The sequence below is a fragment of the Cherax quadricarinatus genome, chromosome 30 (assembly GCF_038502225.1).
Source record: "Cherax quadricarinatus isolate ZL_2023a chromosome 30, ASM3850222v1, whole genome shotgun sequence".
NCBI classification, from domain to species: Eukaryota; Metazoa; Arthropoda; class Malacostraca; order Decapoda; family Parastacidae; genus Cherax; species Cherax quadricarinatus.
The window spans coordinates 3,573,887-3,590,497 of NC_091321.1; the positions used below are offsets into that span (position 1 = coordinate 3,573,887).

Genomic DNA, 16,611 nt, shown 5'->3' on the forward strand with positions numbered 1-16,611 from the left:
GTTAGGAGGAGGTGCAGGATTGCCAAAACTGTTGTCCAGAGGGCTGAGGAAGGGTTGTTGAGGTGGTTCGGACATGTAGAGATAATGGAGCAAAACAGAATGACTTCAAGAGTATCAGTCTGTAGTGGAAGGAAGGCGGGGTAGGGGTCGGCCTAGGAAATGTTGGAGGGAGGGGGTAAAGGAGGTTTTGTGTGCGAGGGGCTTGGACTTCCAGCAGGCATGCGTGAGCGTGTTTGATAGGAGTGAATGGAGACAAATGGTTTTTAATACTTGACGTGCTGTTGGAGTGTGAGCAAAGTAACATTTATGAAGGGATTCAGGGAAACCGGCAGGCCGGACTTGAGTCCTGGAGATGGGAAGTACAGTGCCTGCACTCTGAAGGAGGGGTGTTAATGTTGCAGTTCAAAAACTGTAGTGTAAAGCACCCTTCTGGCAAGACAGTGATGGAGTGAATGATGGTGAAAGTTTTTCTTTTTCGGGCCACCCTGCCTTGGTGGGAATCGGCCGGTGTGATAATAAAAAATAAAAAAACATATCTATAGCATTGAATATCATTTTGTAATGCCTTGTTCAGTGTTTGGATCCGCATTCATTATGAAGTCAAAAGCATCTTCTGTCTTCGCAATTAATGTATTTATAATGTATTTATAGAGGGGGTAGTAAGAGAAGTAAATGCGAGGGTCTTGGCAAGAGGCGTGGAGTTAAAAGATAAAGAATCACACATAAAGTGGGAGTTGTCACAGTTGCTCTTTGCTGATGACACTGTGCTCTTGGGAGATTCTGAAGAGAAGTTGCAGAGGTTGGTGGATGAATTTGGGAGGGCATGTAAAAGAAGAAAATTAAAAGTGAATACAGGAAAGAGTAAGGTTATGAGGATAACAAAAGATTAGGTGATGAAAGATTGGATATCAGATTGGAGGGAGAGAGTATGGAGGAGGTGAATGTATTCAGATATTTGGGAGTGGACATGTCAGCGGATGGGTCTATGAAAGATGAGGTGAATCATAGAATTGATGAGGGGAAAAGGGTGAGCGGTGCACTTAGGAGTCTGTGGAGACAAAGAACTTTGTCCTTGGAGGCAAAGAGGGGAATGTATGAGAGTATAGTTTTACCAACGCTCTTATATGGGTGTAAAGCATGGGTGATGAATGTTGCAGCGAGGAGAAGGCTGGAGGCAGTGGAGATGTCATATCTGAGGGCAATGTGTGGTGTAAATATAATGCAGAGAATTCGTAGTTTGGAAGTTAGGAGGAGGTGCAGGATTGCCAAAACTGTTGTCCAGAGGGCTGAGGAAGGGTTGTTGAGGTGGTTCGGACATGTAGAGATAATGGAGCAAAACAGAATGACTTCAAGAGTATCAGTCTGTAGTGGAAGGAAGGCGGGGTAGGGGTCGGCCTAGGAAATGTTGGAGGGAGGGGGTAAAGGAGGTTTTGTGTGCGAGGGGCTTGGACTTCCAGCAGGCATGCGTGAGCGTGTTTGATAGGAGTGAATGGAGACAAATGGTTTTTAATACTTGACGTGCTGTTGGAGTGTGAGCAAAGTAACATTTATGAAGGGGTTCAGGGAAACCGGCAGGCCAGACTTGAGTCCTGGAGATGGGAAGTACAATGCCTGCACTCTGAAGGAGGGGTGTTAATGTTGCAGTTTAAAAACTGTAGTGTAAATCACCCTTCTGGCAAGACAGTGATGGAGTGAATGATGGTGAAAGTTTTTCTTTTTCGGGCCACCCTGCCTTGGTGGGAATCGGCCAGTGTGCTAGTAAAAAAAAAAAAAGTTCATCCAGTGTGAATTCTTTCGTGGGTGCAGCATTTTCTTCTTGATTTTCTTCTGTTTCTTCATATAAACATTGCTGATCCATTTCCATAAGTGTTCCATCATCAATTTCATCGGAATGTAAGTCAGTGCATTGACACATTTTCACAATCCTAAGCTTCTGAGATGATCTCTTCAAAGCTACATAATGTTTTCACAAACAGTTTCAGTATGGGATTCAAAACCAGCAAACTCAGTGAAACATTGAGATAGAAGAAATTGCCAAACAACTCTCATGTTGCTCGCAGTTACTCCAAGCCATGATTCACTTGTTTTCAGTTGCATTTCAGATATTGTAACCTTTCCAAAATGTGTTTGAATTTATGGCATTTTCTCCCATCATTGCTTTTATGGCCTGTGCAAAGGTACATTTTAAATAATAGGCCTTAAATGTAGCAATGATGTGTTTGGTGGCAGGAAAATTACATTGGCATTTTCATTCAAGTCAGAAAAAGAAATAGGATGACCTGGTGCATTGTCCAATAGCAACAAAATTTTAAAATCCATGTCATTATCTTTGCAATAACATTCAACTGCAGGGCTAAAATAATTTGCAAGCCAGTCTTCAAACAATTGATTGTTACCCAGGTTTTCTGACTTGACTGCCAAGTCAAGGAAGAGCAACTTTTAATGGGATTTAAGAGCCCTTGGATTTTCCTCTCAGTACACCAGCACAGGCTTTAATTTAAAGTCACCAGATTCTTTCCCACCTAATAAAACCATTAAATGGTCTTTGGAGATTTTATATCCTGATTGTGAAGGTTCTTTTTCTACCATATAAGTGCGTGACATTATCATCTTCCAAAATAAACCCATTTCATCTAATTTAATAATTTGCTTGTCTTTATAGCTATTTTCTTCACTCAATTTTTTTAGATAATTAGGAAATCTTGCAGCTGCCTCATTGTCGGCACTGGCACTTTAACCAGCAATTTGAACATTATGGGGTCCCATAAACTTTATAAAGTTGTAAAACCAACCACGACTTGCCAAAAAACTTTCCTCTTCATCACCATTTTCTTTTTTTAACGTTGAATAGAGACTTGCTGCTTTAGCTTGAATCGTCATCTGGCTGCAGTCTTCAATCCATAACATTAAAAGGTGTTCCATATTATCCATTTCAGAACTATGATTTTTAACAATCACTTTTGACATGTAAGATGCTGTAGGCATTCCACGTCTTTTTATTATATCTTTATTCCTTATATGAGCATGTGCTGATGCTTCATTCATTTTCCTTATATGAGCACGTACCGATGTTTCATTCATTTTGTTGTAATGTGCTATTTTAGCATATGATGCACCTTCATGTTCTATAATTTCTAGTTTTTCATCTAATGTTAACCATTTACGTTTACTAGTACACTCAGGGTCATTGCATTTCCTCTTTCCACTCACATTTGCATATAAAAGGGGTATCAGTGCTTTATACAATAAAGAAAAAACTGTGTATACGTATGTACTGTCTAAGACTACACAACTTCACTGCTCAGAGTCTGGAGCAATACTAATGTTTGCATTGCGCTGGTCTTGTATGTACATAGCAGGAGTACAATATTGGTGCATAATATAGTTAAATAAAATTTATGTTTTTAAATTTATTAAATTTATAAACTGTATTATATCAAACCTGTACTGTTCAAAACTGTATTGTGCAAGATATTGTTGTATTGACAATTTTTTTTGGCATATGTGTAACTTGGTTTAATGATGACAGTGATAATTATTGGGCAGAAGATGACAAATTGCTTTTGACAGGCCTACTAACCTCACTAGTTGACCCTCATGTAATTATCTGCTGTATTGGTAATTAACTATTTGTAGAGAGAGGAGCAGAGTTGAGCTTGTCATATCTTGTCTTTATTTTTTGTAGGAACAGAGCTTTATTTATGGTACAAGTATACCTTAGTTTATCCTTCCCCACTGTCTAATATCCAGTTGAACTCAAAGGGTAAATAATAGGCCACACCTGTCTTAGGTACTGTTACCTGTAAATCAACTTGCATCCTTCTCAGCCCAGCACGAGCCAGGCATGAGACCCATTTACTTTTAGTTAGCACACAACCTCTAAATTTAAAATTGACAATAGTATTTCATTGAAACTGTGCTTACTGTTTTTCTCACCTAAATATTTTTGTTCATTTTCTTTTTTTGACATGTTTATGAAGGATATTAAAGCAGTATCTGAAGAGAAAACAATGTCACAAAACATATCCTGAATTTAATGTAAATTTTAACCCTTTCACTGTCGGTCCCATCATACATATTACAGCTTCAATCAATCAATCAAGTTTATTCTCTCTAAGGATTACAATGCGGAGTTTACAGATTTTGGTTATTGTGTGGTTTACATGTAATAAAATACTAATTACAGAGGGGGCCCACTAGGACACCTAGCATGGCTAGGCATTTCGGGCAGACTTAGATTAATTCTTAACTCTAAATTATTACAAATTATGGAGTAAGTTAGTATTATGGCTAAGTGACTAAATACTAGTTTGTGAGTGTAGCAATGTGAATGCTTTTATTTTGGCACAATACATAGTTTCTATATTGGAGTATCACAGACAAACTTATGACTAGTTAGGATTCATTATTTTAAGATTAAGATTCGTATTTCTGTGTTTATAGTCAAATGGGTGAGTGAGTGAGTGTAAGTGTGAACCACCAGGTGGTTTTCATGTAGTTAGTTGATGAGGTGTATCAGGGAGATAAGATGTTTTCTAATGGTAGTTTTGAAGGTGATGAATGTGTCTGCAGTTCTAGAGTTTTCAGGTAGGGTGTTCCAGATTTTAGGGCCTTTGACATACATTGAATTTTTGTAAAGGTTTACTCGGACATGGGGAATGTCATAGAGGCATTTGTGTCTGGTGTTATGCCTGTGGGTCCTGTCACAACTATCAAGAAAGCATTTTAGGTCAAGGTTAATATTGGAATTTAAGGTCCTGTAGATGTAGATTGCATAGTAGTAAGTGTGGATGTTCTGAACAGGGAGTAAGTTTAGATCTATGAAGAGTGGGGGGATGTGTTGCCAGGGATAGGATTTAGTGATTATTCTTACTGCAGCTCTTTGTTGGGTTATTATTGGCTTTAGGTGTGTTGCTGCAGTTGATCCCCAAGCACAAATACCATAGGTGAGGTATGGATAAATGAGTGAATGGTATAGTGTGAGAAGGGCATTTTGCCGCACGTAGTATCATATCTTGGAGAGGGTTCCCACCGTTTTGGATACTTTTTTTGTTGTGTGTTGGATATGGGTGCTGAAATTCAGGTTGTTGTCGAGGTATAGGCCTAGGAATTTGCCCGCATTATGTCTGGCAATTAGAGTGTTGTCGATCTTAATGTTAAGTTGCGCAACACCTGCTCTGCTTCCAAACTTAATATAGTAAGTTTTGTCAGTGTTAAGTGTAAGTTTATTGGCTGTCATCCAAGTCGATATTTTGAGTAGCTCTTCGTTAACAATGGTGTTGAGGGTGGCAAGATTAGGGTGAGAGATGACATAAGTTGTGTTGTCAGCAAAGAGAATGGGTTTCAGGTGTTGGGATACGTTTGGAAGATCATTGATGTAAATGAGGAAGAGCAGGGGACCAAGGACACTTCCGTGCAGAACTCCAGTATCAAGTGGCCATGGTGATGAGGCTGTGTCTTTAATGGTGACATACTGATAGCAGTGAAGAGTTTTTACGAGGATAGTGAGGCTCAAGTTAGAGTATGTAGGAAAGAGGGAAATTATTTCCCAGTAAAAGTAGGCCTTAGACAAGGATGTGTGATGTCACCGTGGTTGTTTAATATATTTATAGATGGGGTTGTAAGAGAAGTAAATGCGAGGGTCTTGGCAAGAGGCGTGGAGTTAAAAGATAAAGAATCACACACAAAGTGGGAGTTGTCACAGCTGCTCTTTGCTGATGACACTGTGCTCTTGGGAGATTCTGAAGAGAAGTTGCAGAGATTGGTGGATGAATTTGGTAGGGTGTGCAAAAGAAGAAAATTAAAGGTGAATACAGGAAAGAGTAAGGTTATGAGGATAACAAAAAGATTAGGTGATGAAAGATTGAATATCAGATTGGAGGGAGAGAGTATGGAGGAGGTGAACGTATTCAGATATTTGGGAGTGGACGTGTCAGCGGAGGGGTCTATGAAAGATGAGGTGAATCATAGAATTGATGAGGGAAAAAGAGTGAGTGGTGCACTTAGGAGTCTGTGGAGACAAAGAACTTTGTCCTTGGAGGCAAAGAGGGGAATGTATGAGAGTATAGTTTTACCAACACTCTTATATGGGTGTGAAGCGTGGGTGATGAATGTTGCAGCGAGGAGAAGGCTGGAGGCAGTGGAGATGTCATGTCTGAGGGCAATGTGTGGTGTGAATATAATGCAGAGAATTCGTAGTTTGGAAGTTAGGAGGAGGTGCGGGATTACCAAAACTGTTGTCCAGAGGGCTGAGGAAGGGTTGTTGAGGTGGTTCGGACATATAGAGAGAATGGAGCGAAACAGAATGACTTCAAGAGTGTATCAGTCTGTAGTGGAAGGAAGGCGGGGTAGGGGTCGGCCTAGGAAAGGTTGGAGGGAGGGGGTAAAGGAGGTTTTGTGTGCGAGGGGCTTGGACTTCCAGCAGGCATGCATGAGCGTGTTTGATAGGAGTGAATGGAGACAAATGGTTTTTAATACTTGACGTGCTGTTGGAGTGTGAGCAAAGTAACATTAATGAAGGGATTCAGGGAAACCGGCAGGCCGGACTTGAGTCCTGGAGATGGGAAGTACAGTGCCTGCACTCTGAAGGAGGGGTGTTAATGTTGCAGTTTAAAAACTGTAGTGTAAAGCACTCTTCTGGCAAGACAGTGATGGAGTGAATGATGGTGAAAGTTTTTCTTTTTCGGGCCACCCTGCCTTGGTGGGAATCGGCCAGTGTGATAATAAATAATAATAATACTGATACCTATTAGTAAGGTAGGATTTGAAATATACAGGCACATGGCCTCTTATGTCATAATGGTCAAGTTTGTGGAGTAGGATGCCATGGTCTACTATGTCAAAAGCTTTTCTTAGGTCAATAAAAATTCCTAGCGGATATTCCTTATTTTCCAATGCTGTGTAAAGCAGATCTAGCATTTTTATAATTGCATCATTAGTGCTTTTATTTTTCCTGAATCCAAAGTGGCAGGGGTTGAGTATGTTTTGTGCCGTTATAAATGAATATAGTCTCCTGTGCACGAGTTTCTCGAAGATTTTGGATAGCAATTGTAAGTTTGATATTGGCCTACAGTTGTTTACATCTGTAGGGTCACCACCTTTGCAAGCCAGTGTCGGTCCTGTAATACTACGCCAAAATTCTAGTGCCTTCAAATCTGGTGGGAGAAAGCTGGTAGGCCTACATATGAAAGAATGGGTCTGCAAGATGAGTGTGCACAGTATAAAAAAGATCCTACAGCATGCAGTGCATAATGAGAAAAAAATAACTCTGACCATGTTTTTGGTCTAAAACCGATATTGTAGTGTATTTTTGTATGGAATTCATGGTTATACGTATTCTCATTTTCTTAGTCTCATTTATAGAATGGAAGATATATTACAGAAATAGAGATGATTTTGATTGGCTTCACGAAGAAAAGTACCTTGAAATTGAGCTCAAAGTAGCAGAAATGTTCATCTTCAAGAGTAAACAAATGACATCACCCTCCAATACGTGTCCAACTGGTTAGTCTAATATGCAGTCACGAATGGGTCGACATTATTTATACAATTATAATAATGCAGTAATCTGCATTTTGAATAAAAATTCAAAATGAAAAGCAAGAGTAATATAAGAGGGGCATGGAGACGTGACTAATGAACAGAGAAAATGTTATTTTAGTGCCAGGAATGTCTGCATTGTTTATCTGGACCCTATTTTGAAACTGGCATCTTTTGAAATTTGTGTGAAATTGGCTAAATTGCCAATTTCTGACACCACTATTGGGTAGTTGAACTTGGTAATCGGGCAGTTTCTTGTACTCAGTCGATAGAACAAATGGAGTTGTAGTGAAATAGCTATGAGTTTGGTCAACTGGAACAATGGAATTGGCCGAAAATAGGGCTCAAAGTGGGCAAAATTGCTGATGCGTAAATATCACTGAGACTGCTAACTTCGCGAGAGCATAATTCCATAATTTTTCCATCAGATTTCATTCTTTTGGTGTAATTACCATCAGGAAAAGATTCTCTATCATTTCATAAGATTTTTTTTTTTTTTTTTTTTAATCGACACTGAGAGCAAGTTTGTGAGCAGGGGTCTTGACAGCGAAAGGGTTAATATGCAACTTACCATAAATATTTATTACCACGTCAGTGTAGCCTATACTTTGAGCTTATTCAACCCTACCTAACCATTATAATCTATTCCACTTTATTATTAGCTACAACAATTCCTGGAGAGCTGCAACAGAGTATATAACTCTAAGTAAATATATCTTTGATATTCCGCATGTACAACTCAGCCTGAGTGAACACTACTTAAAAATCTAATGATCTAAAAAATTTTCTTTTCAACATGTTGTCTGTCTCCCACTAAGGAAGGGTGACCCAAACAAGACAGAAACACTTTCACCATCATTCACACATAATCACTGTCTTTACAGAGGCACACAGTTCAGATGTCACTCTAAACAACAGATATCCCAAACCCCTCCTCTAAAGTGTAGGCATTGTACTTCCCACCTCCAGGACTCAAATCCAGCTAACCGGTTCCCCTGAATCCCTTCACAAAATATTACCTTGCTCAACTCCAACAACTTGTCAAGCCCCAAAAACTAATTGTCTCCACTCGCTTCTATCTAACATGCTCACACATGCCTGCTGTATGTCCAAGCCCCTTTGCACACAAAACCTGCTTTATCCCCTCCCTCCATCTTTTCCTAGGATAACCCCTACCCCTCCTTCCCTCCACTATAGATTTATATATCCTAAATTTGATGCAAAATTTTAATGTAGTTACCATAAACATACAATGTCCATTGTATCTTATACTTCTAGCTTATTTAATTGCTACCTCTCCATTTTAATTTAATATACTTTTTATGTAAAATAATTGTTCATGCTGAATTGTCACACAAAAATCTGGATGGTGCAGCTCATACTGAACTCATCCAGCACCTGTGAGATCTCTGGATGGTGCAGCTTATAATGAACATGTACCTCTATGATCTTGGAGTAACAAATGACTCATAGCCTGAGCTCCAGCTAAAGCCATCACTGTTCTCTCGATAAGCCTCATATTCTTGCAACATTTCTGCCTTCTTGAGCTGTATAGACATAATACACCTTTTTCTCAGTACCTTGCATTAGAAACACAAGCTTACACCACCCACCACCACCGCCACCATCATTTTCAAGCCTACACTTTACCACTGCATTGTCATTGCTGCCACTACTACCATAAATAACTCCCACTGTTATCTTGAATATCATCACAGATGCTTGCTTTGCCTGTTTTTGACTTCCAGAATCACTAGATTCCATACATGTGACATACTTGTGACCAGTTTCAAGGACTGTTCTACCCTTGCATCCCTGCCTCTGACCAGGCTTCCTTGTTCATTACCTTTCAACCAGGATATTGCTGTGAGCAGTCCACTGGCCCACATACCTATCACAACCTGGTTGATCTGGTACTTGGCAGAGATACCAATTTGGTTTCCTCTTCAAGACTTTTTTCAACAAACCGGCCACATCCCGCTGAGGCAGGGTGACCTAAAAAGAATAACCAAAGTTTTTCTTTTCAAATTTAGCAGTTTATACAGGAGAAAGGGTCATTAGCTCCTTGCTCTTGGCATTTCAGTCACCTCTTACGACATGCATGGCTTATGGAGAAAGAAACTTCTACATTTGTTCCAGAGATTTCTGATTTCTGCTGATAGTAAATTGAAGAGTCTTGGGCCATAGATATTCACAGAGTGATATCTTATTGTGCCTAGAGCACCCCTGTTCTTTATTGGATTTACACTACCTCCTGTATCTCTTAATCCAGCACACTGTTATTTGTAATCTAACCCTCCAGTTACTTCCAGGTATATATTATTAGATATCTCGGTTCTCCACCCAGGAGAATTTATTCCAGGTATGTTGAAGCATTTCCATTGGTCTAAATGCTTTATTGACTTTATGTAGACAGTAAACTATCTTTGTTCATTTTCCAGCTTATTTATCTCCTCTGCCTTTAGTGGAGCTGTACACACAGGACAATATTCTACATGTGAGAGTACCTGTATTTGAGTACTGTAGTACCATCATGACATTATTTCTCTTGTTTTTAAAGCTCTCTTTATCCACCCTATTATTTTTCTGGCCTTTCACCATTAGTTTTATTGAATTTCTTCAAACGACAGCTTATCTGACATTATTATTCCTGAGTCTTTTACCTTTTTCTTATACAGTGGTACCTTGATTTAAGAGTTTAATTCATTTTGTGACCCAGCTCGTAACTCAGTATGCTTGTATATCAAATCAATTTTCCTCATTGAAATTAACTGAAATGCTATTAATCCATTCCAGCTCCCAAAAAACCACCCCATTTTCTTTTGTTACAGGTTTTTAAATGTACTAAAGGAGGGGTGTTAATGTTGCAGTTTAAAAACTGTAGTGTAAAGCACCCTTCTGGCAAGACAGTGATGGAGTGAATGATGGTGAAAGTTTTTCTTTTTCGGGCCACCCTGCCTTGGTGGGAATCGGCCAGTGTGATAATAATAAAAAAAAATTTATAAATAAGAAATATTGTATATGTATACTCCACCCATCACCTTCACTACTCCACCCACCATTATCACTACTCCATCCACCACCCTCACTACACCCACCACCATCTCTACTACACTCACCACCATATCTACTCCACCCACCACTATCACTACTCCACCCACCACTATCACTACTCCACCCACCACTATCAGTACTCCACCCACCACTATCACTACTCCACCAATCACCATGACTACTCCACCCACCACTATCACTACTCCACCCACCACTATCACTACTCCACCCACCACTATCAGTACCCCACCCACCTTAATTAATGTTTCTGGAAAAACTCCGAGTATTTAAATGGAGGTTACCTCTTCCCCGGATTTATATGAGAACAAAACAAGGGACGAGGTGCCTCACTACAATCTGGGATTAGTGTGGGATTATTATCCTTCCAATTATGTCTTGGAAGAACATATGGGATGGGACAAAGTACCTGATATTCCTCTGCGTGCAGAGTTGGATTTGATCTTAGATATGCTGCCAATTAGTGGCGGCGTGTCAGTAACTTGGATTTTGGTTTGCAACTGAGAGCAAAAAATCAACCAAGTGACGGCTCATAACTCGGAAAACTCATAAGTTGGGGCACTCGTAGCTAGCAGAGTGCATACATATCCTCTGAATGCTAAGACAGTGCTGGCTACAAGCATCAGCAAGTGTTCAGTATGGTTAAAAGAGTTTATTTCTTTCGTATTGAAAAATACATGTCAAGAACTTTTGATGAAAATAAGAAATTATTTTGGAGTGAGATAAACAAGTTAAGAAAGCCTAGGGAACGAATGGATTTGTCAGTTAAAAACAGAGTAGGAGAGTTAGTAGATGGGAAGATGGAGGTATTGGGTAGATGGCGGGAATATTTTGATTAACTTTTAAATGTCGATGAAGAAAGGGAGGCAGTAATTTCATGCACAGGCCAGGGAGGTATACCATCTTTTAAGAGTGAAGAAGAGCAGGATGTGAGTGTGAGGGAGGTGATTGAGGCATTACGTAGAATGAAAGGGGGTAAAGCAGCTGGAACTGATGGGATCATGACAGAAATGTTAAAAACAGGGGGGGGGATATAGTGTTGGAGTGGTTGATATTTTTGTTTAATAAATGTATGAAAGAGGGGAAGGTACCTAGGGGTTGGCAGAGAGCATGTATTATTCCTTTATATAAAGGGAAGGGGGACAAAAGAGATTGGAAAAATTATAGAGGAATAAGTTTATTCCTCTATAGGGTTATTGAAAGAATTAAGAGGCAAGACAGAGTGTAGGATTGCTGATGAGCAAGGAGGTTTTAGAATGGGTAGGGGATGTGTAGATCAAGTGTTTACATTGAAGCATATATGTGAACAGTATTTAGATAAAGGTAGGGGAGTTTTCATTGCCTTTATGGATTTAGAAAGGCATATGATAGAGTGGATAGAGGAGCAATGTGGCAGATGTTGCAAGTATAAGGAATAGATAGTAAGTTACTAAATGCTGTAAAGAGTTTTTATGAGGATAGTGAGGCTCAGGTTAGGGTGTGTAGAAGAGAGGGAGACTACTTCCCGGTAAAGGTGGGTCTTAGACAGGGATGTGTAATGTCACCATGGTTGTTTAATATATTTATAGATGGGGTTGTAAAAGAAGTAAATGCTAGGGTGTTGGGGAGAGGGGTGGGATTAAATTATGAGAAATCAAATACAAAATGGGAATTGACACAGTTACTTTTTGCTGATGATACTGTGCTTATGGGAGATTCTAAACAAAAGTTGCAAAGGTTAGCAGATGAGTTTGGGAATGTGTGTAAAGGTAGAAAGTTGAAAGTGAACATAGAAAAGAGTAAGGTGATGAGGGTATCGAATGATTTAGATAAAGAAAAATTGGATATCAAATTGGAGAGGAGTATGGAAGAAGTGAATGTTTTCAGATATTTGGGAGTTGACATGTCAGTGGATGGATGGATGAAGGATGAGGTTAATCATAGAATTGATGAAAGAAAAAAGGTGAGTGGTGCATTGAAGTATATGTGGAGACAAACAATATCTATGGAGGCAAAGAAGGGAATGTATGAAAGTATAGTAGTACCAACACTCTTATATGGGTGTGAAGCTTGGGCTGTAAATGCTGCAGTGAGGAGGCAGTTGGAGGCAGTGGTGATGTGTCTAAGGGCAATGTGTGGTGTAAATATTATGCAGAGAATTTGGAGTGTGGAAATTAGGAGGAGGTGTGGAGTTAATAAAAGTATTAGTCAGAGGGCTGAAGAGGGGTTGTTGAGGTGGTTTGGTCATTTAGAGAGAATGGATCAAAGTAGAATGACATGGAGAGCGTACAAATCTGTAGAGGAAGGAAGGCGGGGTAGGGGTCGTTCTCGAAAAGGTTGGAGGGAGGGGGTAAAGGAGGTTTTGTGGGCGAGGGGCTTGGACTTCCAGCAAGCATGCGTGAGCATGTTAGATAGGAGTGAATGGAGACAAATAGTATTTGGGACCTGATGAGCTGTTGGAGTGTGAGCAGGGTAATATATAGTGAAGGGATTCAGGGAAACCAGTTTTTTTTATATAGCCAGACTTGAGTACTGGAAATGGGAAGTACAATGCCTGCACTTTAAAGGTGTTTGGGATATTGACAGTTTGGAGGGATATGTTGTGTATCTTTACATGTATATGCTTCTAAACTGTTGTGTTCTGAGCACCTCTGCAAAAACAGTGATTATGTATGAGTGAGGTGAAAGTATTGAATGATGATAAAAGTATTTTCTTTTTGGGGATTTTTGGGTCACCCTGCCTCGGTGGGAGACGGCCAACTTGTTAAAAAAAAAAAATGTTAGAGGAATGGTACCTTAGAAGTTTGTTTTACTTTGGTGAGTCAGGATGCCAGAGCTTGCAACTCTCACACATTTCTCCTCTCATGTCAAGACATACAGCATTCTATTCTGCTGGATTATACAGGGAATAATGTCTAAACCACTAATGCAGTATATAAATCAGTCAACCTCACATGTTTGTCTCCATGTGGTTATTATTGAGCATGTAGATGTTACTTGTTTCCTTTTAAGCTTTATTTAAAGAGATAAGGTTAAAACTTAATTGATCACCATCATTTGCTGCTAACCAAATTTCCATCACACACACAAGATCATTCAAGTGTGTTACATACATGGATAGCCATTTGCTTGATGTTGAACAACTTTTTCAATATATATGTAATATATTTAATGTCTAGTAAATCTTGAAACTGATTTTCACCTCTTAAATGTTTAATCCCCCTTTAAGCACTGCCTCCCAAGCATTCCAAAATCTTGGAACTCACCCTGAGCTTTAAACAAGGTATGTGTGTATCACCAATCACCATGACCAGATATGCAAGTCCTGAGGAGCAAAGTGCTATCTCTGCAAACTTTTATAGTTGAGTGTAGGTAGTATTAATTAGCCACAGTATTATACTATGTATACCTATACTGTACTGATAACTGTTGTAAGCTCACATGCCAGGTTGACTGTCTGCGCAGCTGTCTTTGCACCCAGAAAAATTTACTGACGGTAAAACGAATATTCGCTGTGGAGGAAGACGAACCAGTACGCTCCGCAAGAATTTCAATGAAAGGAGATAGGATATGTCTGCATTACCTACGAAATAAGCCTGCGTCCAATAACACCAAAACTTTCAAGGTTGGTTGAATCTGAAAATTTTTAGATTTGTATAGAGAAAGTTTTCTCCATTTGTTGAAAAAGGAATGTGTATAACTTCATTAGTAAGGTCTACTTTCTAGAGCTTTAAATGTAACCTCATTAGCAAGGTCTAATACTTTCTAGGGTTTTATCTGTTCATTCTTATCCATGAATCTTCATTTATTGTAAACTAGTGACTTGATGACCCATATGGTCTTAGTTCTTGCTTTTGATAATGATAGTCTCTATTCATAAAAAGTTATATAATACAATTAATACAGGAATAGTTGACAACTTTGGCATACTTTACAGAAATCTCCTGATTATGCAGAGCATTGTGGGCAGCCTTAAAATTTAGTTATAACTACAGATGTTTTTGAGATTAAATTGGTTTACCTGAACGATAAAATATACAATCTCTGATATTAACTCCAACAATCTGGATTATTTTTGTAAGATAATTTGTAATAATGTGTAAAGTCCTTTTTGAGAAACTCATCGTAAGGCTTACATGTTACTTAAGTACAGTGGAACCTCAGTGTTCAAATGTACCAGACTTCAAACAAACCAGAGTCTGAACAATTTTGTTCAGAAAAATTGGCCTGGTCTTTGAAAGTTTTTCTGGAGTTCGAATGCACTGACTTGCTTAAAATTCACTTGTAAAAACTTTACATGAAAGCCCTGTTTCAAAAGTGTTTTGAAGTGACCTCTGACACTGACCTAACTCTCAGAGACTTTTGGAAGCCAGTTCAACATCCTTCAATGTGTGAGGCTGATAATTAAAGCCTGGGGAAATATTGTTTCGGACATCAACCTTTTCGCAATTCAAACACCAATTAAGTTCAAACACTGGGGTTCCACTGTTCTAAATATATCCAGTTATGAAGTACTGTACAGCCCATTAATAAATAGCCTATTATGAAGTATAGCCTATTACTAAAAATAACCTATTATGAAGTACAGTGCCTGCACTCTGAAGGAGGGGTTTTATGATGCAGTTTTGTAACTGTAGTGTAAGTACACCTCTGGCAAGACAGTGATGGAGTGAATGATGGTAAAAGTTTTTCTTTTTCGGGACACCTTGCCTTGGTGGGAAACAGCTGATGTGTTTAAATAAAAAAAAATGTAGGACTTCTTATATGTACTTATACTTCTTATATGTGAACAGTATTTAGATAAAGGTAGGGAAGTTTTTATTGCATTTATGGATTTAGAAAAGGCATATGATAGAGTGGATAGAGGAGCAATGTGGCAGATGTTGCAAGTATATGGAATAGGTGGTAAGTTACTAAATGCTGTAAAGAGCTTTTATGAGGATAGTGAGGCTCAGGTTAGGGTGTGTAGAAGAGAGGGAGAATACTTCCCGGTAAAAGTAGGTCTTAGACAGGGATGTGTAATGTCACCATGGTTGTTTAATATATTTATAGATGGGGTTGTAAAAGAAGTAAATGCTAGGGTGTTTGGGAGAGGGGTGGTATTAAATTATGGGGAATCAAATTCAAAATGGGAATTGACACAGTTACTTTTTGCTGATGATACTGTGCTTATGGGAGATTCTAAAGAAAAATTGCAAAGGTTAGTGGATGAGTTTGAGAATGTGTGTAAAGGTAGAAAGTTGAAAGTGAACATAGAAAAGAGTAAGGTGATGAGGGTATCAAATGATTTAGATAAAGAAAAATTGGATATCAAATTGAGGAGGAGGAGTATGGAAGAAGTGAATGTTTTCAGATACTTGGGAGTTGACGTGTCAGCGGATGGATTTATGAAGGATGAGGTTAATCATAGAACTGTTGAGGGAAAAAAGGTGAGTGGTGCGTTGAGGTATATATGGAGTCAAAAAACGTTATCTATAGAGGCAAAGAAGGGAATGTATGAAAGTATAGTAGTACCAACACTCTTATATGGATGTGAAGCTTGGGTGGTAAATGCAGCAGCGAGGAGACGGTTGGAGGCAGTGGAGATGTCCTGTCTAAGGGCAATGTGTGGTGTAAATATTATGCAGAAAATTCGGAGTGTGGAAATTAGGAGAAGGTGTGGAGTTAATAAAAGCATTAGTCAGAGGGCAGAAGAGGGGTTGTTGAGGTGGTTTGGTCATTTAGAGAGAATGGATCAAAGTAGAATGACATGGAAAGCATATAAATCTATAGGGGAAGGAAGGAGGGGTAGGGGTTGTCCTCGAAAGGGTTGGAAAGAGGGAGTAAAGGAGGTTTTGTGGGCTAGGGGCTTGGACTTCCAGCAAGAGTGCATGAGTGTGTTAGATAGGAGTGAATGGAGGCGAATGATACTTGGGACCTGACGATCTGTTGGAGTGTGAGCAGGGTAATATTTAGTGAAGGGATTCAGGGAAACCGGTTATGTTCATATAGTCGGACTTGAGTCCTGGAAATGGGAAGTAC

General features: G+C 39.2%; 1 protein-coding gene across 2 annotated transcripts in view; it reads left to right on the forward strand.

The window, feature by feature from the left end:
• Positions 1–16,611, forward strand: part of LOC128692602 (uncharacterized) — a 47,459-nt gene that overhangs the window by 12,886 nt on the left and 17,962 nt on the right. For both annotated transcript variants that reach the window (XR_011392600.1, XM_053781788.2), the window contains exon 5: positions 14,039–14,215. Coding sequence is in view for 1 of the 2 variants with exons in the window: in XM_053781788.2 (XP_053637763.1) it covers positions 14,039–14,215 (177 nt within the window). In the remaining variant the exon portion in view is untranslated. The remainder of the gene's footprint in view (positions 1–14,038; positions 14,216–16,611) is intronic.